Raw genomic sequence first — 26,505 nt, 5'->3', positions numbered from 1 at the left:
AGGAGCGCGGAGGTGGCGGCTGCGCGGGGAGGGGACGGGGAGGGACGAAGCGCGCGGAGGGGCGGGAGGGGACCGGGGCCCCCCGGGGCGGCGGGGCCGGGGCCTGGCCGGTGTCGGGCGGTGGCGGCCGCGGGCTCAGCGCTGCCGCAGCTCCTCCGCTCCCTCCGCCGCCGCCGCCGCTTTATGCGCTACCTCCGCGCCGCCCGCAGCGGATCACTCCGCCACGCCGCCGCCGCTGCCCCCGGGCACCACTCCGGTTCCCGGGGCGGAGGCACCACCGTGGCGGGGAGGGGAGGGAAGGGAGAGGCCGGGGCGGGAGGAGGAGAAGGAGCGGGAGAGGTAGGGGGGGGCGGGGAGCTGCGGGGACTATTTGTCGTGCCGAGCCGCCGTGCAGAACTCTCCAGAAGGGGGAGGGGGGAGCGCGCGGAAGGATACGGCGGCGGCGTGAGAGCGCGCGCGCGCGAGGCGGCCGCCGCGGCGCGTGACGCCACGGAGCGTTCTCTCGCGAGAAGACGGGACGGGAAGAAGTCCCGGCCGAGCCGGGCCCGAGGCCGCGGGGACCGCGCGGGCCTGAGGGGACGGGCCGGGCCTGAGACCCCGCCAGCCCCGGCCCCGGCGGGATTTCTCCGCCCCCGGCCCCTTGCGGAGCTGCCGCACTCCCCACCCCCCGAGATGCTGCCTGGCCCCAGTGTGGAGGCCCTGGGGGCCTGTCTCGGGCGGGCTGGGAGTGCGCTTGGGACAGGCAGAGCCCTCCGGGAGCACTTTAGTGGCCGCAGGGGTACCTGGCTTGTCCTGATCGAGCCTGTGGCCTTCGGTGGCGGCTGCTCCTGGCTTCGGGAAGCACAATTCACGTTAAATGGCACTGAAAGCCCGGCTGGTGACACAGTGTCCCTGCTCCTGCCCCTGTGCCCGGGTGGGGTTGAGGGTCCCTGGTGCTGCCTCTGGGCCATGGTGGGCTGTTCTCAGGCTGACTTTGCTGCCAGCCTTCTGCAAGAATTCAGCATTTCCGGAGGCTGTAGCACAGGGCGTGTTTTGAATTTCTTCTCCCTCTACATTTGTTAAGGAGAAAATAAACCACAAATTCATAAAAATGCCTTTTTGGGTGGGATTTTTTTGGTTGGTTTTTTTTCCAACTACTTTGGTTCATTTTGTGGCGTCTTGTTCTCTTTTCTTTCTTTCTTTCCTGTTCATTTTGGACACCCCTTGATTGCCACATTCCAGACAACCCTGCACAGCTCATTGATCTAATGTCCCAGCACAAGGCAACACACCCTTCATCCCAGCCACACCACTGGAAAGGCTCAAACTAATCCCAAGTAGTCCTGGCTCTAAAGGCCAATCCTGGGTTGTGGTAAAACTGCTTTTCTTCCCCCATTTTCTGCTTTCCTTTTGTATGGCCCAGCCAATGCCTGATCTCACTCGGGCAACCTGATCCCAATCACTGGAAGTGACACCACAGATTCCTTTTCTCTAGGAGATGCTCCTGTGGTCCCTGAGGGCAGGACAGCCCCTGGCTCAAACCTGTCCTCGGCAAACATCATGGCTGGGACTGTGTTCCAGGGCACAAAAGGCTTCCCACCCCTCGGGAATATCTCTGGAAGCGACTTCCTCCTCTTTCCAGGGCAATTTTCCAAGTACCCTCAAGTCACAGCTCTAAGGACTTCACATCAGTCAAGATTAAAGTAGCCTTTTCCTTGTATCTGCAGGAAAAGTGCTGGATTTCATCCCCAGAAAGAGACAAAAAAATGGTTTTGTTGTGGTTCTAGTACCAGGGATAAGGATGATCTGCTGTTTGCTGCCAGCTGGATGCAAACTGCTCCACAAGATAAGGAACGGAAGCAGGAAAGTCATTTTCGTCATGCTTTTTCACACGGTAAGACCTGAGACATCCAGGAATGACATTTCATAGGATCTTGGAGTCACAGACTGCCTTGGGTTGGATGAGATCTTAAAGCTCATCCAGTTCCACCCCCTATCCTGGGCAGGGACACCTTCCACTATCCCAGCTTGCTCCAAGCCCTGTCCAGCCTGGCCTTGGACACTTCCAGGGATGGGGCAGCCACGGCTTTTCACGCACCCCCTCACAGCATTTGAGGAGCTTCCACCTGCAGCTTCCTCCCTTTCTGTCTCCCAGGGTCAGAGCCGCTCCTGCAGAGCCTGTGGGTGTGGCCATCCCCCATCCCAGGGACTCTGCTGTGCCCTGAGCTCCTGTTCCTAAGGGAGGTACTGAGTGATCTGCTGTCTGCACCTGCCAACACCATCCCATGCCAACATCTCCCAAACATCAGAGCATCGCTGGAGGAGTTCTCTGAGTGCTGCCTTGTCCTCAGATGACTCCAGTCTCCATGTGCCTTTCTTTCACCATCTCCCTCTGATCGGCTCTGCTCCACAGGGTCAAGTTGCAGCGCTGTATTAGGGAAAGAAACTCTTGAAGGGCTTAGGGAAAGGCACAAGAATTTAAAGGAATACAAACTTCCCAGCCGAACTGGCTAAATCTATTTATTCCAGGCTTTGGTAACTTAGGAGACCTTTGTTAGAAGGTGGAAAAAAGTCACTCTAAAGGAGGGAAGACACAACTGGAAGAGCAAAAACCTCCCGTGTTGGGCACACACTGGTGGGCAAGCTTCAAAGAAAAATAAACTCCCAGAAAAAAGTACCAGGAGCAGCTCCTGCCCCAAAGGTGCTCTGCCCAGCAGTACCACCCCAGTCATGGAATTATGGAATGGTTTGGGTTGGAAGGGACCTGGAAGCTCATCTTGTTCCAATGCCAGCCTGTGACAGCTCCAAAATGAGCAAAAATGGTTTTTCCACCCAACATGTAACTGGGGACTCAGTGCCACAGGACACTGCAGGTGCTGGCTGCTGACAGACTGCAGAAATCACGGACTGATCCACTGACATCTATTAAATTCAAACTCTCTTAGGCAGAAAGTTCTGGTGCTCCCCTTTGGGGAGCAGGACCCCAGTGGGTGAGGGGCGTGCAGCACTCGGAGCAGCCCCACGATGCAGGGATGGAGGGGTGCTCCATTCTGCCACCAGGATTTTAAACTCATTGCTGAGGGGTGCAGGCTGGGGTCAGGGTGGGGCAAGGGATCTCCCAAGCTGAGCACATCCCTGGAAAGGCATCACATCTCCACGTGGGCTTTGTGAGCTAAGGTCAGGGCCCTGCAGAATCTGGAGGCCAAGAGAGAGACTCCCAAATCCTTGGGCCAGGACACCTCCCTGGCTCCCTTGACTGCCACCTCCCTTGTCCCACAGCTAAATGCTTGGAGAAGAAGGTTGTCCAAGGAGCATTTGGACAACACTCTCAGGCACAGGGTAGGATTCCTCGGGCTGTCCTGTGCAGGGCCAGGAGTTGGACTCGATAATCTTTGTGGGTCTCTTCCAACTCAGGATATTCCATGATTCTGAGATTCTGTGAAAGTGCTTGGCTCAGCGAGTGAGAGATGATGTGTGCTTAGGAGCTTCAGGAAGCAGGTCTCTGCTGCCACCAGATCTCCCCCAGCACTCGGTGGCTCCTCACTGCACCAGAGAGTCTGGCCTGGTTCTCACAGCTCAAGGCCACACAGAATATTGCAGAGCACTTTATTTTTGCTATTTCGTGGCAATAAAGCAGCCCTGTCACACGGGACCTCTGAGGGACACTGCTGGTGCAACTGCAGCACTAAAAACACCGACTGCAGCACTTTAGTCAAGGGACCAAAGCCACTTTTGACACCAGCCTGGCACTGGAACCCCATCCCTGCAGGTATCCCCGGTGAAAGCTGTCACTGGGAAGCCTGCCCTCTGGGTAAAGCCAGCAGCTCTACCTGCTTTGGCAGGGCAATGGGAAAAAAGGGGATTAAAGGAAGGAAGTGCTGCTGCTGTGCCCATCCTGCAGCAGAGCCAGCTCTGTCACGCTGCTGCTTCCTGCTCACAGCCCTTCACCCAGGGGCTGCCAGGGAAATCACCATGTTCCTGGCCTGGCTTTTGGCCGGGGACATGCCACATGTCTCCGTCCTCTCTCTGGGAGCAGGTCTGGGCACCACAATATGAGAAAGATCTACAGCTGTTAGAGAGTGTCCAGAGGAGGGAAACGAGAATGGAGAAGGGCCCAGAGGGGCCACACAAGAAGCATCTGAGGGCACTCGGCCTGTCCAGCTGGAGCAGAGGAGACTGAGGTCAGACCCACCCAGGGGCTGCAGCTCCTCCCAAGGGGCAGCACCAATCTCTGCTCCCTGGGACCAGGGACAGGGCCCAGGGAAGGGCTGGAGCTGTGTCAGGGGGATTTAGGTTGGATATCAGGGAAAGGTTCTTCCTCCAGAGGGTGCTCAGGCACTGCCCAGGCTCCCCAGGGAATGGTCAGGCTCTAAGGCTGCCAGAGCTCCAGGAGCATTTGGACAATGCTCTCAGGCACAGGGTGGGATTGTTGAGGTGTGTGTGCAGGGACAGGAGCTGGACTGGATGATCCCTGTGGGTCCCTTCCAACCCAGTTTATTCCATGACTCTGTGGTTCTCCTGATCTCAGCAGGGGCTGCAGTGTTTGTAGGTTGCTGTACAGAGTCAGCTTCTGTGCCCAACTCAGCCTCACACAGGTGTGAGCACCAGCCCGGTTGGAGGTGCTGTGGTGCTGGTCCAGGGAGGTGCCTTGCTGGGGTTTTCTATGCATCTAAAATCCTCCAGCATCGTGTGTGACTTCTTGTTCCCTCTGCTTGAGGGAATAACAGCAAATAGGGGCAGAGGGAATGTCAATCAAGACACGATCTGGAAAAGCAAATTGTTGGCCAGAGGAAGGCCAGGGAGGACAAAGGTGGCAGTTTCAGTCCTGCCACTTCTTGTTGGCTGTGCAGAAGCACTGGGTGGCACTGGGCAACACTGGGCTCTCCATTCCCAGGCAAACTCAGATGTTGCAGGTGTCCACAGGCGGCCACAGAGATGTTCTGAGGGCTGGAGCCCCTCTGCTTTGGAGACAGGCTGAGAGAGATGGGGGTGTTCAGCCTGGAGAAGAGATGGCTCAGGGGAGACCTTAGAGTGCCTAAAGGGACTCCAAGACAGCTGGAAAAGGACTTTGGACAAGGGCCTGGAGTGAACAGCACAAGGGGGAATGGCTTCCCACTGCCACAGGACAGGGTTAGATGGGATATTAGGAAGGAATCCCTCCCTGTGAAGATGGTGAGACCCCGGCACAGGTTGCACAGACTGAAGCTGTGGCTGCCCCATCCCTGGAAGTGTCCAAGGCCAGGTTGGATGGGGCTTGGAGCAACCTGGGATAGAGAAAGGTGTTCCTGCCCATGGCAAGTGTTGGGAAGGAGGTGAGCTCTAAGGTCCATTCCCACCCAAACTATTCCATGACTCCAAAATTCTATAAAACCTCATTCCTGGAGTTTAGACTCACTTCTCAGACCAGGTACTACAGCTCTGCTCCGAACAGAAGTGAGACAGAAATACCGCAGGTGTTGGTGTGCTGAGGGTAGAACCGAAAGCAAGAGGCCAGGCTCTGTGGGCAGGAGAGCCACCAGCTGCTTGGGGACCTGCAAGAAGGTGGCTGGGGAGACAGGCAACCCCCCCACCACACCAAAGAGCCAACCAGGGCAGGTCAGTGAAGCCCGACTGGAATGGGACAAGCTTTATCCCAGCGCTGGAGGAGGAAGTGATTCGCTTGATGTTTTAGCCAGCCTTTGTGTTGACGAAGCAAACATCATGTTGGCTGTATCCACCGGCCCTCCCGGGGCAGGGAACAGCAGCCAGATGGTTTGCTGGGGTTTCTGAGGTACCACCAAAACAAGCAGCTCCCTGCCAGGCCCTTCCTCCCGCTCCACACAACTTGAGTTGTGTCCGTAGAAGGCAGCAGAGCACAAGTCTGATGAGGAGCAGCTGAGGGAGCTTGGGGGGCTCAGCCTGAAGAAAAGGAGACTCTGGGGGGATTTTCTCTCTCCACAACTCCCTGACAGGAGGGTGCAGCCAGGTTGGGAATGGGCTATGCTCCCAGGCAACAGGGACAGGACACGGAGAAATGGCCTCAAGCCAGCACAAGAGGAGGTTTATGCCGGATATTAGGGAAAATTTCTTCACCCAAAAGGGCTGTCAAGCATTGGCACAGGCTGCCTAGGGCAGTAGTGGAGTCCCCATCCCTGGAGGGATTTAAAAGACTTGGGGACATGGGTTAGAGGTGGACTTGGCAGTGCTGGGGAAATGGTTGGACTTGATGGTCTCAAGGGTCTTTTCCAACCTAAATGATTCTTTAATTCTATGATTTTAATTAAATGTGAACCATGGGCATGTCTGAATCAAGATCCTTGTGCTGTAAGCCTGCGACAGCCTGCAGAGACCCTGGCAATGTGGGTCTGTGGGGACTATCAGGGTCTCCTGGAACCCAGGGGCATTCCTGGACAGAAAGCAATGGGACTTTGAGCATGTTCTGGACAGTCACCCCCTTTCCCAGCCTGTATCTACCTAGTTTGGCACCCCAGAGGCCATGGGTGACCATGCTGAGGGCTTTGCTGAAGTGAAGGTTCTCCCCACATCCCCACAGCCGGTTTTCTTGCCATTCTGGGTAGCCGGGTCCATCAGGTGTGATGTGAAATCCCTCATGGCTGCTCCTGTCTCACCCTTCAGGTGTTTGGCAGGGATTGCTGGGAGGATTTGCTCCATCATGCTCCCAGGGTCAGAGGTGACATTGAGCAGGCTGTAGTTCACCTCCTCAAAGCTGGGTGTGAGATTTGCTTCTCCCACTCACCAGGAACCTCCTGATAGCTACAACATTCCAAAGAGATCAGAGAGGAACCTTGCCAGGGCACCATCCATCTCCCTCAGCATCCTTGAGTGCATCCCACCTGCTCCTAGGGGCTAATCCATTTTCTAATCCATCTTCCCTAATCCTTCTTCCTCCAGGATGGGAATACCTCACCACTGCTTGGAACAAGGAACTGGAAATATCGAGGGCATCACTGGCCACCAAGAGCCTGGCTGCAGGAAGCCCCTGCTGTGTTGCCAGCACCCCTGGGCACTGCTCCCCAAGCTGGCATCTCCTGGAAGTGTGTGGGGTGGGGGCAGTCAGGGGCACTGTGAGTCACCCTCTGCTAGATGGATTTGAGTCTGTTCTGCCCCTGGCAACCTGCTGAGCTGAATCAATGCCACCTTTGAATCTACTGCCCTTGACAGATAAAATCTCAATAAAGTCTGGTTTCCTTCCTCATTTCAGTTCCACTCAGACCATGTCCTGGCAGATTTGGGGCTTTCCAAGACGTGCAAGCTCATGGATATCGAAACCTGGCACAGTCACCAGTGCCTGGATTTCCTGTGGGCTGAGATGCCCTGTGTGGCATACTCATGGATGCCCTGTGTGGGAGAGCTCTGGCGCTCTACAGGCTGCCTGCTGCTGCCAGAGCTCCTTTCATTTTCACTTTCCTGGGTGTTGGGAGATGTGCAGGTCTACCAGCCCGTACGTCGCCAAGGCTCCGGGTGCGTGTCTGCAGCAGCCTCCAGAAGGAGCCCCACCTGCCCAGGCGGCAGCGCAGAGCCCGGGAACCACAGCGGGGGAAACCTGGGGCTGGCAGCTGGAAACTGCTCCGGTGAGTGCGGCCAGAGCAGTGACAGCCCTGTGGCTGCGGAGCAGGGCGGGCTGGCATCCATTTAGGAGCGGGGTGGCCAGCCAGGCTCTGTCTTGCCGAGCCCATTTAGGCACAGGGGACAGCCCCGAAGGGGAAGCGCAGGGGAGCCTCCTCAAAGGGTTGTGTGCTTTGGGATGCTCAGTGAGTGCTGGGCGCACGCATCCCCCTGATCTGCTATTATCCGCTCCCACAGTGCTGCTGTGGGTGCTGGGAACGAGCTGCTGCTGACCCCCCATCTCCATCACAGATGCCCCGGGAGCCGAGGCAGCGCCGTGCCCCGCTGATCCCCGAGGCCCGCGGCGGGCGGGCGCAGCGCGCTGTGTGCGTGCTGCTGGCGCTGTGCGCCGCGGCTCTGCTCCTCGCCGGGGAGTCCCTCGTGCCCACCGCCCGCAGCCTCATCTTCCACTTCGCCACCCTGCAGATCGGGGCGCTGCTCAAGGGCATCTGCTACCTGGCCGAGGAGATCTTCCACCTCCACTCCAGGTGAGCCGGCGGGGCTGGCTGTCTGCGGCTCTCCTGGGACCACCCTGGGGACAAGGGCGTTGCACCCTCGGGGTGTGGTGGGGTTTGCTGCTGGTCGCTGTGCTCACATGTGCCCTCTGTGGCAATGCTGTGCTGTGCCCGGCAGCACACGCTGCCGTCCATCGCCCTCCTGTCCTTCTCATCTCTTGCTCCCTCTCCCACCCTCTCCCCCACTCCCACCTGCCCAGCTCCCCCATATGTCCATGGATGTCTCCTCTCTGTGGTAACTCCCCAGTGTGCCCTTTCCCTGGGGAACAGATCTTGGCCCCCAGCCTTTTCCCACCACCCAGTGCTGGAGGGCAGGGGGCTCTCTTTGCTGTCCAGGGTGACATTCCATCTGCTCCCTCTGAGTCCCACGGGTGCTGCAAGGGACCCAAGCCCTCTCCTGGCTGGGGGCACTGGGGTGTGCTGGGCAGGGTCCCACAGGGCTCTGTAGTGCTCTGGAAGGTGGCATTGGCCAGGAGGTGGGAGCAGCCCTGGCCAGTGCCCTGTGGGCTGCAGAGGGCGGGTGGCCACCAGCCTGACTCCTGTCTCCCTCTCCCATCCAGGCACCATGGCAGCTTCTGGAAAGCCCTGAGCAGCTGCTTCCCCCCGCGCTGGCACGGGCCCATGCTGCTCATCTGTGGCTCAGCCTACGTGGCTCTCCTCGGTGATGGGCAGCCACTCTGCCTCCACCTCATCTTGGCCAGTCTGTGCCAGCTCCTCGTCCTTGCCCTGGGGCTCCACGTAAGGCTCCCACACCTTCAGCCTGGCCAGCTGCCCAGGGAGCCCGGCATCCCTGAGCAGCCATGGGGGCACATAGCCAGCTTTGCATGGCCTCTGCATGTCCAGCCCACCCAGAGTGAGCCTGGCGGGAAGAGCACTCTCAGCTCAGCCCTGCAGGGCTGATCTCCCTGGCCCTGTGCTGCCAGGAGTGTGGGTAGGAGGGCCAGGCTGCCTCCTAATGAGCACAACCACTCCAGGGGATGGTACGGCCCCCTGACATGAAAAACAGGGGTATTTTAAATCAGTCAGTCGAGCTGGTGCTTGAGGGGAAAGCAGAGCCTGTGTGTTCTCAATTATCAGTGTGGTGTGGGGGCAGAGCCAAGCCCCAGGTGCCACTGCAGCATTGAGAGGGCTCTGCTGTGCCCCAGCGGCGCTGGAAGGGTCACACAGGCTGCAGAAGGTGCTTCTGTCAGGTGCCTGTGGGACTGGACACCCATCTCCACCTAAATGCACACACAGAGCTGGCAGAGACCACTGGGAATCCCACCATCAGGCACTGGGATGTCTCTTCTCCCATGCTGGAAGCACAGGGCAGATGCACAAGTTGCACTGGGACACACAATCCCAGTGGAGGGTGCAGCCAGGGAAATGCCTGGCTCACTCCAGCCCCCAGTTCCCCCATCTGTGGGGGCTGTCAGGGGCTCTGCCCTGCTGCCCTGCATGGTGGTGGAAGGGGCTGGTGGGGTTGTTCACTCTCCAGATCTCTTTGGAGTTCTCCAATCCCTGTGGAGAACTGACTGTTGCAGAAGGGCCCAGGTGGGTGGTGTCATCACCTGGGCTGTCTGTCCTTCCCTCCCCAGAAGCCCTCAGCAGTGGAGATGTCTGAGATGTCCGAGAGGTCCAAGCAGAACGTCGCTCATGGGCTTGCCTGGTCCTATTACGTTGGGTACCTAAAAATAATCCTGCCACGTACGTAGCTGTTTCCCTGCATTCTCACGCCTACAGATAGAAATAGCTCCTAATAACAATCCTCCCACTTTTACAGTGTTAGCAGGGAAATGGGAAGCAAGGCAGAATGCAGCTGTACTCACACCAGGCACCTCTGCCCGATGCTCTCTTCCACCAGGGATGAAAAAGTCCATGGAGGAATTCTGCAGAGCCAATCCCAACCTCCTGGCATGCAGGAAGACCTGGAAGCTCCACATCTTGATCCCTCTGAGCTGTGATGTCTATGATGACCTGGAGAAAGCTGACAGCAATATCCAGTATGTGACAGACCTCACTGAAACCACCCTAGCCCGAGCTGGCACCAAAAAGAGGGTGTACAAACACAGCCTCTATGCAATCAGGGATGAAGAAAACCAGGTATGCTGGCTGAGAGCAGCAACATCATCCCCAAAGTCTTGCTGGCCCCAGCAGTGGCTGTAAGGACAGGAGACTGTCCCCTCTCCTATTAGACACTCCCAGCTTTCACCAGGCTTCCACAAGATGGAGAAGTCCTGTTCCAGTACCCCTTCCTGCTGGCTGACTACCCCCAGGCTCAGCTGCAGGGATGATGGGCTTGTTTAACCCCTCCTGGAGCTGATTTAAGTCCAGAAAAGAGTAGAAAACTGAGCAGAAAAAAGCAGATGTGGGCTACAGAGCATCACTTCCCAGAGAACGAATGTTTCCTTGTGTTGTGAACAGGTGCTTGAAGATGTCTGTGTGAATCACTATTTGACTCCCCCCTTTCCCCCAGTCACCCCTTTTCCAGGCTGGTGAGCCCTAAATCTCTCCATCTGACATTGCGTTCATCTCCTTCCACATCTCCCGGCAGACTGGCCCTGTCCCTTTCCCTTGGAGGAGGGAACACCCTGGTGCTGTGGATGGAGGCATTGCTCTGCTCCTCACCTGGGTTCCCTGATTTGCCCTTTGGCAGTGGCTGAGCTCTGAGCTGCTGTTCCTAAAGCCCTGCCTGCAGGGACCCCGAGCCTCTCCTGGCCCTGCTCAGGGGGAAGCACAGTCGGCCGCGGGTTCTTCCCGCTGCGCTGCACGCACGGATGCTGTGTTCCCTCTGCCAGGCTCCTGCTGAGTCACTCTGCTCCCCAGGAGCTCCAGCAGCTCTGAGCCTGGACCTGGCCTTCCAGTAATATCTGCCCCTCAGCTTCCTGCCCAGGCCCTCACAAGTGGCAAGTGATGCAGGGCCCAGCACCAGCACCTGCCCCAGGGCACAGCAGTAACTGCCTGCCAAGGCTGGGAACTTCCTGCTTCTCTGCATTTACTTGGGATCATGTCCCTCTTCCTTCTAATTCACTCCTTTAAACTTTCCAGTTTACCCAGTGTAAGACTTACTGGTAACCCTGCTCCTCCTTGGCTTGTTTATGGCTTTATCAGATTTCTCCTTGTTTCTTTGCTCAGCCTCCTTCCAGCTGTGCCTCCACCTTTCCAATGTTTATGTTGTTCTCTGCCCTCCAGCACTCTGTTAGGATGCTCAGACTTAGAATAATGGAATCACAAAATATGCTGGGTTGGAAGGGACCCACAAAGATTATCAAGTCCAACTCCTGGCCCTCCACAGACACCCCAACAATCCCACCCTGTGCCTGGGAGCAGTGTGCAAGTGCTCCTGGAGCTCTGGCAGCCTTGGGGCTGGGACCATTCCCTGGGGAGCCTGGTCAGTGCCTGAGCACCCTCTGGGGGAAGAACCTTTCCCTGATATCCAACCTAAATCCCCCTGACACAGCTCCAGCCCTTCCCTTGGGTCCTGTCCCTGGTCACAGAGAGCAAAGATTGGTGCTGCCCCTCCACTGTCCTTTGTATAGCAGAAAGCCACCAAGAAGGTGTGGTCACAGGGCAGGAGTGTCTCCCTAGGGGAGATGGGGAAAATTCCATGGGAAAAATCACCCTCCAGGCTGCTCTTGGGAGCACTGACAAAGTCAGTGGCTGGACCCCATGGGCAGGTGCAGCTCCCTGAGCCCACCTGGCACAGGGGACACTTGTACCTGTCAGGCCAGCTGCTCTTTCCCTGCTCTGCACGAGGCAGGGGGACACTGGGGCCAGAGCCAGTGTCCCTGTCCCAGTGTTCCAGCACACAGCACCAGTGCAAGGCAGGCCAAGGAGCCGCTGAGAGGTTCTGAGTGCTCTGCCCAGTGCCAGGGTCCCCCAGCAGCCCTTTGCCCAGTCCTCCTGTCCCCACATCTTTTCCTTCCATCCCTGCAGCTCTGGTACTGTGCTGTGGAATATGCCACCCCGCTGCAGTCCCTCTATGCCATGTCCCAGGATGAGTGTGCTGCCTTCAGCCGGGAGGAGCGCCTGGAGCAGGCCAAGCTTTTCTACAGGACCTTGGAGGAGATCCTGAAAGGCTCCAAGGAGTGTGCAGATGCCTATCGGCTCATTGCCTATGAGGGTGAGTGAGGGGGAAGGGGTTGGAATGCCCAGGACAGTGGCTGTGTTCTTCTAGCCCTGAATGACCTCAGATCAGGGTCTGTACAGAGCACAGCTGATGTCCCCAGTCAGGGGACCACAGTGGCCCCTGCTACCATGAGAGGAACAGAGGGGCTGCCTTCCCACGTGAAATAGGAACATCACTGAGCATGGCATCACCAGCTGGGTGAGGGAGGGGATTGTCTCACTCTGCTCTGGGCTGGGCAGCCTCACCTCCAGTCCTGGGGCAATTCGGGCACCACAATATGAGAAAGATCTACAGCTGTTAGAAAGTGTCTGAAGGAGGGACCCGGGGATGGCGAAGGGCCCAGAGGGGCCACATGAGGAGCACCTGAGGGCACTCAGCCTGTCCAGCTGGAGCAGAGGAGACTGAGGTCAGACCTCACTGGAGGCTGCAGCTCCTCCCAAGGGGCAGCTCCAATCTCTGCTCCCTGGGACCAGGGCAGGACCCAAAGGAACAGCTGGAGCTGTGCCAGGGGGATTTAGGTTGGATATCAGGAAAAGGCTCTTCCCCAGAGGGTGCTCAGGCACTGACCAGGCTCCCCAGGGAATGGTCCCAGCCCCAAGGCTGCCAGAGCTCCAGGAGCATTTGGACAGCGCTCTCAGACACAGTGTCTGTGCAGGGCCAGGAGCTGGACTGGGTGATCCTTGTGGATCTCTTCCAATTCAGGGTATTCCATGATTCCATGATTCCAAGGACTTCTTGCTGTGGGTCTGAGGAGCAGGGAAGGTGGTGGCAGCACTGGTTGTCCCAGCTGAAGTCCCCAAGGGGACTTGAGACAAGCTGTCTACTGCAAGAATTAAGTATAACAGCAGGCATCCAGGGGAAGCAGCAGCTCCCCTTGCTGTTGATGTTCCTGGAAGAAGTTGCTGGGGCTGTCAAGCCCTCCCCAGCAGTGGGATGAGTGTGTGCTGGCTCGGTGCCATTCCTGCTGACAGGGGATGGGAGGGAGTGAGGATTTCCCTCATTCCCATCATCTTTTCACTCCCATCTCCTCACCTCCACCAGATGAAATCAGCATCTTGCTGTAATGAATGTTGGTTTTTTCAGAGGAAACTCAGCACTCTCCCTGATGGGGAGGAGCATTTCCATCCAGTGAGGCACTTCCCATCACAAGCACTACTGGGAATCCAGCACATAGTGCCTGTAATTTTACACTCCTCCCCGCACTTTGTGTTTGAATTGTTTCCCTCTGCTGTGCTGAAAGTGGAAAGTAAAAGCTGTATTTTGACTGTGCAGGAAATTCTGCATATTTTGGGGCATCTCACAGAGAATTTGCTCCCTGCCCAGAGCTCTGCCTCAGGACAACCAGTGAAGGTAGGTTTTGTCTTTCTTCTGTTCCAGAGCCAGAAGAAGCAGAGACCTGCTTCTTGTCCAGAGAGATCATGTGGCACTTGCAGCAGGAGCATCGCGAGGAGATCACCATGCTTGAGGGGAACCACCTGCACACCCCGTCCATGGCCCTGGACTCAGCAGAGCTCAACCTCCAGATCAGCGTGTCAGACCTGCCACAGCCACTGCGCACTGACGGCTTCTAGCACAGCCCCCACCGCCCCTCGGGGCTCCAGTCACCCTTCCCCAACCCCCTTCCTCTTTGGAGCACATGCCGTCCATGGCAGCAACCCCCAGCTCCCAGACAAACCTCCTGTGTACCAAAGTTACTGGAGCAGCTGACTCAGCCCACAGCCTTGTGACACGCTTCCCATTTTTTTTCTTATGTACAAGCTCATATATTCTTCTGTGGGTTTATTGGTTTTTTATCTGCTTTGATTTGTGTCATATAAAGCACTTTCCTCTGGGACCAGCTGCAGTATCCTAAATCTTGGGCACAATGTGCAGTCTGCCCCATGTGGGATAGGAAAAGGTTTTTCCCTCAGAGGATGGTGGGACACTGACTGGCTCTAAGGCTGCCAGAGCTCCAGGAGCACTTGGGTGATGTTCTCAGGGACAGGGTGGGATTGTTGGGGTGTCTTGGCAGGGCCAGGAGTTGGACTGGATGATCCTTGTGGGTCCCTTCCAACCCAGGATATTCCATGATTCTGTGATACGCTGTGGTGTTGGATGGGGCTTTGGAAATCCCCACAAGTGTGCCTGTGTGTGCTGGGACAAACACAGCCAGCCCGCATGGCCTGACTCATGGGGCAGCTTCTGCAGGCACAGGGAGCATGTGCAGGACTTCCAGGGGAACTTCCAGCCTGAGGGGAAGTGTTGGTGGCAGAGCAGGCTCACCCGGGATGGGGAGATGCCGATGGAAAGGGCTGGGCGGGTGCAGGCTGGAGCTGCGACAACAGCCCTGCTCCTGCCCTTGGCTGCCCAGCTCCTTTTAGAATCATGGAACCCTGGAATCACTAAGGCTGGAAAAGCCCTCTAAGGTCATCGAATCCAACCATTAACCCAGCACTGCCAAGGCCACCACTGACCCGTGTCCCCAGGTGCCACATCCATGCGTTTTTTAACATTTCCAGAGGACAGTGACTGCCCTGCACAGCCCATTCCAATGCCTGACAATGATTTCTGTGAATAAATTCTTTCTGATGTCCAAACTGAACCTTCCCTGGAGCAGTTTGAGGCCATTTCCTCCATTGTTGTCCCTTGTTCCCCGGGAGGAGAGCCCCACCTGGCTGTCAAGGAGTTGTAGAGCGGGAGACAGTCCCGCCTGAGCCTCCTTCTCCCCAGGCTAAGCCTCCCCTCAGCTCCCTCAGCTGTTCCTCATCTTGTGCTCCAGACCTTTCCCCAGCTCCATTCTTCTCTGGACACACTCCAGCCCCTCGATGTCTTTCTTGTGAGGGGCCCAGAACTGAACACAGAATTCCAGGTGCCTCACCTGGGCTATATATGCACCTTTCCTGCATGTGGGAGAACATGGTGGGAGATCTCTCCCCAGCTCCAGCCCCACAAGCTTTCAGGGGAGATTTGGCTGCATGTTGGTCCTGCTGGGGCTGGGAACTGGAACCCATTTCAGGATGCAGTAAAACCTTAATCTGCAGCCTAATCTCTGGGTACTGCATCTGTGCGAAAACGGCAGATGAAAGGGCTGTGAAGGGAGGGTTGGGACAGCAAAGGCCACTGCAAAGAGCCAGCTGGTTTGCAGAGGTATCAGGAATCTTTGCCAAGGCCTCCGGGATGTGCCAAGTGCCTGGTGCTGGACTGACTGGAGAGGGAAGACAGTAGGTGAGGGACCTCCTGCTCCTGGTTGGAGACACCCTGGGTGCGGGGAGCAGAGCGGGGGTCTGGCCCTGGGGTGTGGGCAGAATATGGGTCCTGGTCACCTGAGCAGCGTTCCCAAGGGCACAGAGCAAATGCTGACTGTGGGCACCTGCTGAGATGCAAAGGAAATGCAGGGCTGAGCTCAGCAACACGGGAACAGCCAGCAGCAGCTGTGTGAGCAGCAAAGCCACTGCAGTCCCCGAGGGCTCTTCAAACCCATCCTTGTGGGACACAACTCTGTGTCCTCCTTGATGCCCTGCTCCCTTCTCATGTGGAAGGTTCTTATCTCGCCCATCACTGCAGCCAGGCTGGGCTGGCGATGCTGATAAGCTCAGGCCATATTAGCAGGGGACAGGTTGAAAGACAGGCACAAGCCCAGAGGAAATCTGACAGCACAACCTTGTACCAGCAGCAGCCGTGCTGCCAGCCAAAGGCTCAGCTCCCACCACTGCTCAAGGGCACAGCCGGGGCCAAGGTGAAAGCCTTTGCTGGCAGCGGGAATCGGAGGCAGGGCTGGATCAGAGGCAGGAAAATCAAACCTCAGAAGTGGCAGCTCGCTGCTAAACTGGCAAACACAGGATAACCAGTTTCCCCTTGAGCTTTCCAACAGCACAAATAGTTCAGTTTTAGTGCTAATCACAGTATCCCACAGCAGCTCTGACTCAGACTCAGGACTTTCCAGCTTGGAGGCAGACTCGTCCTGATCCATGGGGAGCAGCAATGCACCACACCTCAGCAAGGTGAGCTGAGCAGGTCCAGGGGCCACCACAATCCAGCGGGTCCCAGGCAGAGCAGGGAAGGAGGTTCACAGCCTGGATCCTGCTGAGCAAGGCACAGGATGGCTGCATCCTCCCTCCAGCCAGGGCTGGGGACAGGGCTTCTCCCAGCCCTTCCTCACATCCCAGGTGTTTTCCCACCAGAAATCCCAGGAACCACCTGCAGTGACCCATTCGTGCTGCTCCACACAGCACAGAGCCTTGGTGTGTAACCTTGGGGGGCTGTGGGGTGAGTTCCCTCACAGACCCTCTGCAAGGCAGGTACCATGACCTAGAAAAACTGATCTTCATGGAATCCCAGAATGGGTTGGGTTGGAAGGGACCTTAAAGCTCATCTCATTCCACCCCCTGCCATGGGCAGGGACACCTTCCACTGTCCCAGGCTGCTCCAAGCCCCATCCAACCGGCCTCGGACACTTCCAGGGATGGGGCAGCCACAGCTTCTCTGGGCACCCTGTGCCAGAGCCTCACCACCCTCCCAGGGAAGAATTCCTTCCCAATATCCAATATAAACCTACTCTCTGCCATACTGTCCTGCAGAAAGTGCTGGTGAGGCTGCTGATGGGTTCACCTCTCTGGAGGTGAGAGCAGTGACTGATCATAGGGATCTGCTGCCCTCACATGTTTTTTACCAATACCCAAATTTTCCCAATCAGCCTTGCACTAAGTGGCATTTTTCAAGTGTTGTGATTGTTCCAAGAAAGGTCCTTGCACTCACTCACATAGCTTTATTTTATTTTATTTTATTTTATTTTATTTTTATTTTATTTTATTTCATTTTTACCTTTCATGAAGTAAAAATCCTGCTTGAAAAGTGGCTGGTTTGAGGCGGCTGAGGAAAATGTCAGGTTCACTAAGTCCACACCATCCTCTGGATAAAGTTTGGAATCCTGCAAAGCAAGGAAACAGCAGCTCAGCACTCAGCCTTCAGCAACGTTTGGCGTTAAACTGGCTATTAATATTAATAACGATATTAATGCTTCTTCTTTGGGCTGCACCTGCCACTGCCTCTTGAGTCCCTTTCCTTTCCTCTTCCCAGTGCTCAGTGGAAGCAGTGTAATATACGCTGGGAATGTATCTAAATTAACTTGGAGAGCAGCAGCCTGACAGCCCAGAAGGCTTCACGGAGCTGCCTCTGTGCCAGCGTAGCACCCACAAGAACAACACGTACATAACCCCCAGCATCACAGGTTTTAATTAAATTGTGCCAAGCACCTGAAACCAACATTTCCCACAGTTCCTCAGCCTTGCCTGCAGTTCTGCAGTGCCTGTTTTCCAAGCTGGAAATGCTGCAGTCTGGGTCTCCTTGGCACCTCCCGTGGCTGTGTCAGCTGGAGCGTGGCCCCAGCACAGCTCTGTGGGGCTTTGGGCTCACACAGAGGTGGGACAGCCCCAGGTTGTGCCAGGAACTGAATATTCAGGAAAATTTCTCCACTGAAAGTGTGGTCAAGCACTGTGACAGACTGCCCGGGGCAGTGCTGGAGTCACCGTCCCTGGAACTGTTCAAAAAACGTGTGCGTGTGGCTCTCGGGAGCTGGGAGCTGTTTAACGTTTTAATGGGTTTTTTTGGCTTGGCAGGGCTGTGTTGATGGTTGGACTCGATGATCAGAGAATCATTTCGGTTGGAAAAGAACTGCAAGATCATTTTTGTTCTTCTCTTGATTTTGTTCTCGTATTTCTGGGAGTGTATGTGAAAATTCCTCCCTGGAGCTGAGGAGTGCCCATCAGAGTGACTCCTCGAGGCTGAGTGAGAGATTTGCCCCGGGCATTGAGATGGATGAGGAGCATCAGTGTCTGCTCAGTAATTACTTTACTACCTTTAGTATCATTTAATATCAGTATTGCTTCAAAAATATTGTGCTGCTCTAGTAGTTAGAACTACCTACACTGTGCAGTAAGTAATTAAGATCTTTTAGCTTAATCATTATAATCATTAATGTAAATATTTTATTTATACAAATATTTTTGGGTTACCATCCTTAATCCTGAAGGACAAAGTCATATAAAGGCTCAATTGCACTGCTTTAGACATAAACCCTTGGCCAAGCCTGGGACTGGATCAGACTCCTCACGGAGGAAGAGCCCTGGGAAGCTGCGGAGCTTGGGACCCCCATCCATCCTGTCCCCACGGGCGGGAAGGTGGCTGGGCTCTGGCAGTCCTGACGGCGCTGAGGGGCGCCCATGAGCTCCGTCAGTGTGGCCCGGAGCGGCCCCGGAGGCGGCGCAGCGCAGCCCACACCGCGCTAAAGCCTCAAGGGAAGCCACCGCCCCCCCAAGATGGCGCCGGACGGGCGGCGTGAGGGAGCAGGGGGCTGCCACGTGACTCCGCCCCACCCAATCAGCGTCTGGCGTGGCCTCCGTGGCGGGAAGGGGAGCGCGGGAGGAGGCGCTGCTTCCATGACAACCAATCAGCGGCGCCTTGGGGGCGGGGCTAAAGGGGGCGGTGTCACGTGCATCCCCGCCAGCCAATCAGCGGCGGGCGGCGGCGGCGCCAAGATGGCGGACGATAAGGTGAGCGGGGAGGGCCGGGGCTGAGGGGCCGCCGGGGCTGTGGGGAGGCCGCGCCGGTTCCTCCCGCGGAGGGCGGGGATCACCTCCGTGTCTCCCGCAGGACTCGCTGCCTAAGCTGAAGGATCTCGCCTTCCTGAAGGGGCAGTTGGAGAGCCTGCAGCGCAGGGTGGAGGACGAGGTGCAGGCCGGCGTGGGGCAGGTAACGCGGGGCTCGGGGCGGGTCGCCCGCCGCCTCTAAGAGGGACTGGTGGGGGAAAAAACAAATCCTAGGGAAAAAACAGCCCACAACTCACCCCTGGGGCACGTGTGTGTCGTCCCCTCCCCGGTCCCGCCCGGCCGTGCCTCACTGTGCTCTCCCCTCAGGACGGGTCCCTGCTGGCATCGCCCTTACTCAAAGGCTTTCTGGCGGGATACCTGGTAGCCAAGCTCCGCTTCTCCGCTGTCCTGGGCTTCGTGGCCGGCACCTGCACGGGGATTTACGCCGCCCAGAACTACGCCGTGCCCAACGTTGAGAAGACGATTCGTGACTATGTGAATTCACTGAAAAAAGGTCGGGACTAGCGAGGAGGAGCCCGGAGGCAGCAGGGACTGCAGGAACGGTGCTCCTTAGGTAGCAGGCACAGAGCACTCCCAGGGCTTTGGGAGGCACATCACCTGCACCCTTTTCCCTGGAAGAGGGCTTTGCACCACACCACTGCGGCACGTCAGGGGGCTGGTGATGGGTGTTTGTTGGGCATCATGGCAGCAGTGATCACTGCCCTAACCCACAGCAGCTTGAGAGCACTGAGGGGCTGCCGGCTGCCTTTTCCCCTCACCTTTCCCAGTGCCCCTGCAGACTGAGGGGCTGCTGTGCCCTGTCACCTGTGTGCCCTGTAACCCTTGTGCCCTGCCACCCAGTCCACACTGTGCCCTGGGAATGTGCTTTGTGTGGCTTCTCAGGAAGGCTTGTAGTTCTCCTAACAAGAGACGGCACCCTGCTCTCCTGCTGCATCACAAATGTTGCAGGGAACATCCTGCTTGAACTACGCTCATTAAATTCTTGGTATTTGGTCTCTTCAGTGTTGCAGGGTGAGAGTCTGTCTGGCCTCTCTACACTGGTAGCAGCTCACTCGTGCTGGCTCTCACCCGGAAATGGGGATGTTTGGGAATGCTGCTGGCTCTGCCAACAGGCTGCTCCAGAGGGGGCTGTGGGCACTGATGCTGCTGCTGTCTGTGGCCATCTATGGCTCCCATGCCCCCCTCCTGACCCTCTGCAAGGTGGATGGGGCCATCCCCTTCAGTTCCACATCCATGGTGGTCCTCGTGGAGCTGACCAAGCTGATGCTGTCCCTCCTGTTCCTGCTGGCCGGGGCGCGGGAGCCGCTGGGAGCGGCGGTGTCCTGGCGTCACGCCGTGCCCTTTGCCCTCTCGGCCCTGCTCTACGCTGCCAACAACAACCTGGTGGTGCACATGCAGCTCTTCATGGACCCCAGCACCTTCCAGGTGCTCAGTAACCTGAAGATCGTCAGCACGGCGCTGCTCTACAGCCTCCTGCTGCGCCGGCGCCTGGGCCCGCGCCGCTGGCTGGCCCTGCTGCTGCTGCTGGCTGCCGGTGTCACCTACAGCTGTGGGGGGCTGCGGGGGCCCAGTGACCCCGGTGGGATGCACCTGCACGTCACACCCGTGGGGCTGCTGCTGCTCTCCGTGTACTGCCTCATCTCCGGCCTGTCTGCTGTCTACACCGAAGCCATCCTGAAAACCCAGGCGCTGCCTCTCAGCCTCCAGAACATCTTCCTGTACTTTTTTGGGGTCCTGCTGAACCTGATGGGCTCCCTGTGGAGCACCACGGAGGGCAGGTTCCTGGAGGGCTTCTCTCTATGGGTGCTGCTGGTCGTGCTCAGCCAGGCTCTGAATGGCCTCATCATGTCCGTGGTGATGAAGCACAGCAGCAACATCACCAGGCTCTTCATCATCTCCTGCTCCATCCTGGTCAACGCCCTCCTCTCTGTTGCCCTCTTCAACCTGCAGCTCACCCTCCTCTTCTTCGTGGCCGTGGCGTGCATCGGCCTGGCTGTGCACCTGTACTACGGAGTCACATAGCCACTGCCTCCCTCCCACGTGTCTGGGCAGCCCCAGTCCTTCCTCAGGGCTGGAATCATTCCTGGTGGGCACCTGCACAGCTCCAAGGACCCCCCCAAGGAGGAGTGCTGAGGGGGAAAGCACCCTGTCCCTGTTTCCATGGGGAAACTGGGCCCTGCTCCAGCCCAGACAGCCTCTGTGCCATGGGGTTCCCATGGGATCAGGCATGCCGAGCCTTAGCGGGGGTCCTGAATCCCTTGTGCATGTCTCATAGTCTCAAGATGTGCCAGGGGAGGTTCAGACTGAGGAGTAATTTCTTCACAGAAGGGGTGATTAAACACTGGAAGGGGCTGCTCAGGAAGGTGGTGGAATCACCATTGCTGGAAGTGTTTAAGGAAGGACTGGATGTGGCACTTAATGCCATGGTGTAGCTGACAAGGTGATGTTGGCTTACAGGCTGGACTTGATTTCAGAGGTCTTTTTGCACCTAAATGATTCTGGGACTCTGTGTCCCATGTCCTCAAGCTGCTTCCCCACACCACAGTGGCCTGGGAATGCTCGGCAGTAACTGGTCCTGCCACACCTCCTGCCAGCCCAGCATGGGCCTGGTGCCGTTTCAGCTCCCATGGATGCTGCTTGATCCCTACCATTCCTGGTGCTGCTTCCCTGGGCCTCTCCCACCTCCACAGTGTTCCAGCCTAGCCCCTGGCTGGAGCCCTGCTGTCCTCAGGCCTAGTTTCCCCTCCTGGGCACAGTGTCTCTCCAGAGCAGACAGGGGCTGGGGCATGTGGGAACTTTCACCTGCTCCCAAAAGGGGGATGCCCCCCAACTTTGTACCAAGTTCCTGGCAGGCAGAGGCCACCTGGGGTATTAAAGCTGCGGTTCAACAGCATCCATGTGTCTGTCCTGTGTCTGCCCTCCCTGTGGGATGGTGTCTGTGCCCCTTGGGACAGGTTTGGGGGCCAGGGGTGTGTCTGAGCCTGACAACACTCATGAGTGAGGGGGACTCACTTTATTCCATGTGGCCGCAGCTGGGGGCTGCCAGCCTTCCCACCACTGTGCTCCCACAGGCAGGTTCCCAGCACAGAGCAGGGTTTTCCCTCCCTGGGCCAGGTTTCCCTAGGGAGCAGCAGCCGGAGCAGGCAGAAGGGGAGGCTGTGCCTGGGATAACTCGTGACTGGGGCTGGCCAGTCTCCCGGCGTCACTGGTGGCTCAGTGCAGGGAGGGGTCTGCAGGGACCCTGTCCTGCCAGGCCAGCTGTCCCCATGCCCTTGACATGGCTCAGGGGCTCTGTGTGGTGGCATCAGCCGTGCCTGCCCGTCGGGTGTCCCGCAGGTGCTGGTTGTGCTCGGCGATTTCCACCGCGTCCCGGAGCACCTCCTGCAGCAGTGCCCGGTGCCGGCGCTCCAGGGCCTCCCGCTGCTCCTCTGCCAGGCGCTGCTGGTCCCGGAGCACCTGCAGGATACCCAAGGTGGTGTGGCAGAGCCCTGGCACAGCCGGAAGGGGTGTCCCCAGCCCTGTGTGCCCACCTGCAGCAGGTGCTGCCTGCAGGCCTGCATCTCCTGGTGGTGATTCCGCAGCAGGGCCTCCAGATCCCACTCGGCCGCCTCCCGCTCCCGCAGCGCTGCCTCTAGGCTCAGGCCCAGCGCGGTCACCTCCCGCTGCCAGCGCTCTGTGTCCCACTGCGGGGGCAGGGACAAGGTCAGGGCAGCTCCAGGGTGTCCCTGGTCCCTTGGGCTGTGCCAGGGGAGGAGGAGAGGCTGGAGCTCTCAGTGCTGGGCTCTGCCTGTGTCCACCTCTCCGCTGTGCTCCTGGGCTGGCACGGCGCTGGTCCCGAGCTCTCGCTGGAGGTGCCGGCAGTGCTGAGCCCGCAGCCGCTGCCGCTGTGCCCTGGCCAGGGCGTGCTGGACCTCTGGGGATGGGCATGGCTGGCACTGGCTTCCTGCCTGGCAGACAGCAGAGTGGGCTTGGATGGCACCAGGACCCAGTACTGGCAGCGCAGAGCTGGCCCTGTGCAGGGACCCTGTGGGCTCCCACTCACGCTGTCACTCCTGGGCTGTGGCTGTGGCACTTCACTCTGGGATGGCTCCTCGAGCAGCCCCTGCCCTGTGCTGGCCAGAGCTCGGCTGTCCCCTCCCTGGCTTCTCCTGCTGTCACCCTCTCCTGCTGTGTGGGGACAGGGGAGGAGGATGAGTGTGATGTGGGGGGCTGAAGAAGGAGATTCAGATGGAGAGTGAGGCCTTTCCCACCCTGTAAAGCCACGCTCCGTGCCCACATTTTCTCCACCCAGGCGTGGGATGCGTGCCTGGCCCCACGCTCTGGCCCTGCTGGCTCCAGGCTGGCACTGGTCAGGGGTGTCTGGGTCCCAGGCTGCTGGCTTGGTGCTGTATTCCCTGCAGAGACCTGGTCCTGTGAGAGAAGGAGGAGATGTTACAGGGACACAGCCGGGCTTCTCCTGGCCTTGGACCATCCCTGGATGAGGGGGCCTGGCTGGACCTCTGCCCACCTTGGTACCGGGCTGGTGCATCTCTCTTGTGCCAAGCACCTCGGCTGCTGCCTGCTTTTTCTCCCACCTCTGACTCTTCAGCACCTGGAAAAGGGGAACTGGAGGTCCTTTTTGGGGTGTTTCAGACCTCCAGGCCTGGCATGGCTCCAGGGACACATCTCACCCCTGGGGCAGCTTCAGGCCCTGCCCTCAGTGTGGGACAAGGGTCTTGACACCAGGATGGGTCAGGAGCCTGGGCCTTCCCCAGCCCAGGGAGTGAGTGCCATCCTGGTCCCACATGGATCCAGGGGCATTCCCCACCTGCAGCTCCTGCAGGGCCCTCTGCAGCTGGGCCACAGCTGTCTTCTGCTCAGGCAGGCCGGCTGCAGCCAGCAGCTCCATCCGCAGCCCTCGGATCTCCCTCCGGCGTGCCGCGATCTCCTCCTCAGGGTCCCACAGTGTGGTAGAGATGGTCTTGGCCAGCCCCTTCACCCTCTCAGCCAGTCCCAGGGCTCCCAGGATCTCCTCTCTGGAGGTGTCTGGGAGAACAGCGAGCCCTGGGCAGGGGCCAGGGGGGCCACCAGCACAGGGCTCCGAATGCGATGGAGATGAGGGGAGCTGGTGTCCAGCCTGCAGTGACTGCAGGTGTCCCCAGGCAGCAGCCAGGGACCCAGTGCCAGGTGTGGGGCAGGATGGCGGGAATCCTCAGGGAGGGGGCAGGCGCAGTGTGTCCCAGTCCCAGGGGCTACCTGGCAGCGACACACACAGCAGCAGGAAGGTCAGGCTGTTCCCCTCCAGCAGCCGCTCCATGATCCACGGCAGGCAGACAGCATCAGGTTCCCTGCACTCCCTGCACATGGGGAGACACACCCCAGGAGAGTGGTGCAGTGCCAGGCAGGCTGAGCCCTGACCCACAGGAGCCCAAGGATGGGTTGGCCACACATGTGCCCAAGCCCATGGAGTGGTGACACCCCCTTGCCTCCCAGCACAGGCTCCCACTGGGGTGTCCCTCCTGCTTCACCTCCAGGTGTGGAATTCCCTGACCCACAGCAGGCACTCAGGCGTGCCGGAGCGGGGACACGGCTCAGCCCCAGTACGTACAGCCTGGGGCAGGGCCCGGTGGCCCCTGGGGACACCAGGATCCTGAGGGCCGAGCGCTGGCGCCTGCCACCCTCCAGCTCCTGCTCCACGGTGAGAGTGAAGAGGCTGCCGGCCCTGGGGAGAGGCCAGTGCAGGAGCTACCGTGGAGCCAGCCCCAGTACCCCATGGCCCAGTCCTTCCCAACCTGCAGCATCTGGGCCAAATCCCTCACCCCTGCGCGGCTGAGCGCCCATCTGCGAGGGGCTGCTGAGCACACCCCTGGAACAGCGCTGGGAGGACACCCAGCCCCCTGGCATAGGCGCTGATGGCAGCCTGGGCATCGGGCACGGCCATTTCTGTTGCCTCCTCCACCATCCTGGAAGCAGAGGGAGACAAGAGCAAGCGAGGAGGGTCACCTCCATTCACATCCACCTCCTGGACTTGCTGAGGAACACCCCTGGCCATGCTGTGGCTGGGCACCATGCTCCCTGCCCAGCCCCACTCCTGATGTTGGGGTACCAGCCCCCAGGAGCAGCTGCTCAGCCATGGGGCATCAGGTACCTACAGGCCCAGGGGTGCCACATCCATCACTTGCAGGGCTCGGCCATCAGGATGGAGCAGGTCCCAGGCTTTGTCGTGGGTGCTGACCTGGAATGAGGGGGCTGCATTAGGCAGGGGGGCAGGAAGAGGGGTCTGCTGGCATCCCACACTCACCAGAGGCCTGGACTGCTTGTGGCCATGCACAGGTGAGGGCTGAGAAAGGCTGATTTTGGGGTAACTCCCAGCTTTTCCAGCCCTGGCACCAGGGAAGGGCAGAGATCCGGGAACACCCAAGCCCTGTGTGGAGCTTACCAGGTCCCCAGCAGCATCCCAGAGCCAAAGGGCAGGACCCAGCCCAGTGGCAGGAGCTGGCATCACTCCTGTGCCAATCAAGGCCACACTGGAGGGGCCTTCAGGCCACAGGGAGCAGTGACTGGCCTGGAAAGCCCAGCTGCGATGTGAACAGGAAGGGGTTAGAGGGCTCCCCTGTTCCCACCGTGCTGCTGGAGCCTGGGAGATGCTCTGTGGGCAGCCAAGGCTTCCCACATCTGGGAAGTCCTGGAAAGAGGTGAGAACACCTGGGATCCAAAGGTCTCCAGTCCCTGGTGACCATCTGGATGAGGGGGCTGGGTGCCAGAACAGGGCAATATGTGCCCTTGGCACAGCAGGGTCCAGGCAGTGGCAGAGATGGAATGGGACCCTCATCCCAGGACATCCTGCCCTGCTCCTGCCCTACCTGGACCAGACTGACTGTCTGCAGGCTCTGTGTGTCATCCCCCGAGGCCTCCAGTTCCTGGAAGATGGTGTCAATCACCTGTGGACAAGCTGGGAGCTGTTGGTTCCTGGGACCCATGGCTGGGTCTCACCCTGGCCCTGGTGAGATCAGGGTCCGTTGGGTGACCCAGGAGCCCAGCACTGCACAGTTGTGCTGTCACCTGTCCCTGCCACCTCTCCCCTGTGCCCTCACCTGCCAGATGACACTCTGGAAGGGCAACTGTGTCCCAGGGCCATGGGGGTCCCACAGCAGCAGGGACACGCTGTAGCCAAGGGGAACCAGGGCCAGCTGGGGTCTTACCAGCTCCAGGACCTTCTCCTGGTAGGAGAGACATATCCAGCAGAGCAGGGTCAGCATGGCACAGCCAGCGTGGCACAGCCAGCATGGTACAGCCAGCATGGTACAGCCATGGCAGCCACAGCATGGTGCAGGTGGCCCTGGCTCACAAGGCTGGGGATGGGGTACTACCCAGAGAAGGACTTGGGGCCCACGGTACCTGTCCTGCATCCAAGTGGAAGATGCCATCGACAGTCAGGCAGCTCTCCTGGTGTGAGGAAGAGGGATATTGTTCAGCTTTCCCCTATCCCAGCACAACCAGTGCAGGGCAAAGGAGGGACTGGGCACACTGGGATGGAGATGGCAGGGGTGGCACAGAGGGCCTGGCATGGGCAGGGGTGAGGGGAGACCCCCCTCCCTTCCCCTGCTCTCTGGGAAGCCCCAGGAGTCCCCTACAAGGGAGGGGCCCATAGGGGTGTAGGGCAGGATCAGCCCAAGAGCTCAGCTCCTCTCAGGGTCCCAGGCATGGCAGGCAGTGGGACAGAGCCCCTGCTCCC

At 58.6% G+C, this 26,505-nt stretch overlaps 4 protein-coding genes across 7 annotated transcripts; 3 read left to right on the top strand and 1 right to left on the bottom strand.

The window, feature by feature from the left end:
* The first annotated feature begins 7,307 nt into the window (after positions 1-7,307).
* Positions 7,308-14,046, top strand: STING1 (stimulator of interferon response cGAMP interactor 1). 4 transcript variants are annotated; one of them, XM_048320315.1, is made up of 7 exons: positions 7,323-7,550; positions 8,011-8,072; positions 8,660-8,837; positions 9,677-9,785; positions 9,943-10,181; positions 12,015-12,201; positions 13,585-14,046. In XM_048320315.1, the coding sequence occupies exons 1-7, from the start codon at positions 7,401-7,403 to the stop codon at positions 13,776-13,778; spliced, it is 1,119 nt and encodes a 372-aa protein (XP_048176272.1). In that variant the 5' UTR covers positions 7,323-7,400; the 3' UTR covers positions 13,779-14,046. The 4 variants fall into 4 exon arrangements, with proteins under 4 accessions (XP_048176271.1, XP_048176272.1, XP_048176270.1 ...); XM_048320313.1 differs by having other exon boundaries at positions 7,837-8,072; XM_048320312.1 differs by having other exon boundaries at positions 7,783-8,072.
* A 4,619-nt stretch (positions 14,047-18,665) lies between these two features.
* On the top strand, positions 18,666-19,792 carry SLC35A4 (solute carrier family 35 member A4). Its single transcript, XM_048320210.1, has 3 exons — positions 18,666-18,734; positions 18,835-18,933; positions 19,098-19,792. The coding sequence occupies exons 1-3, from the start codon at positions 18,720-18,722 to the stop codon at positions 19,293-19,295; spliced, it is 312 nt and encodes a 103-aa protein (XP_048176167.1). The 5' UTR covers positions 18,666-18,719; the 3' UTR covers positions 19,296-19,792.
* A 73-nt stretch (positions 19,793-19,865) lies between these two features.
* LOC125333905 (probable UDP-sugar transporter protein SLC35A4) lies at positions 19,866-21,684 on the top strand. Its single transcript, XM_048320209.1, has one exon. It carries the CDS (start codon positions 19,866-19,868, stop codon positions 20,811-20,813), a length of 948 nt encoding a protein of 315 aa, XP_048176166.1. The 3' UTR covers positions 20,814-21,684.
* Positions 21,685-21,806: 122 nt separating this feature from the next.
* LOC125333964 lies at positions 21,807-23,069 on the bottom strand. Its single transcript, XM_048320297.1, has 5 exons — positions 23,042-23,069; positions 22,834-22,958; positions 22,589-22,738; positions 22,322-22,474; positions 21,807-22,247 (listed from the first exon to the last, which is right to left on the bottom strand). Exons 1-5 carry the CDS (start codon positions 23,067-23,069, stop codon positions 22,074-22,076), a joined length of 630 nt encoding a protein of 209 aa, XP_048176254.1. The 3' UTR covers positions 21,807-22,073.
* Between the last annotated feature and the right edge of the window lie 3,436 nt (positions 23,070-26,505).

This window comes from Corvus hawaiiensis, chromosome 15, assembly GCF_020740725.1.
Source record: "Corvus hawaiiensis isolate bCorHaw1 chromosome 15, bCorHaw1.pri.cur, whole genome shotgun sequence".
Lineage (NCBI taxonomy): Eukaryota > Metazoa > Chordata > Aves > Passeriformes > Corvidae > Corvus > Corvus hawaiiensis.
The sequence above is the reverse complement of the archived record's forward strand: the minus strand, read 5'-3'. Positions and strand labels throughout refer to the sequence as shown.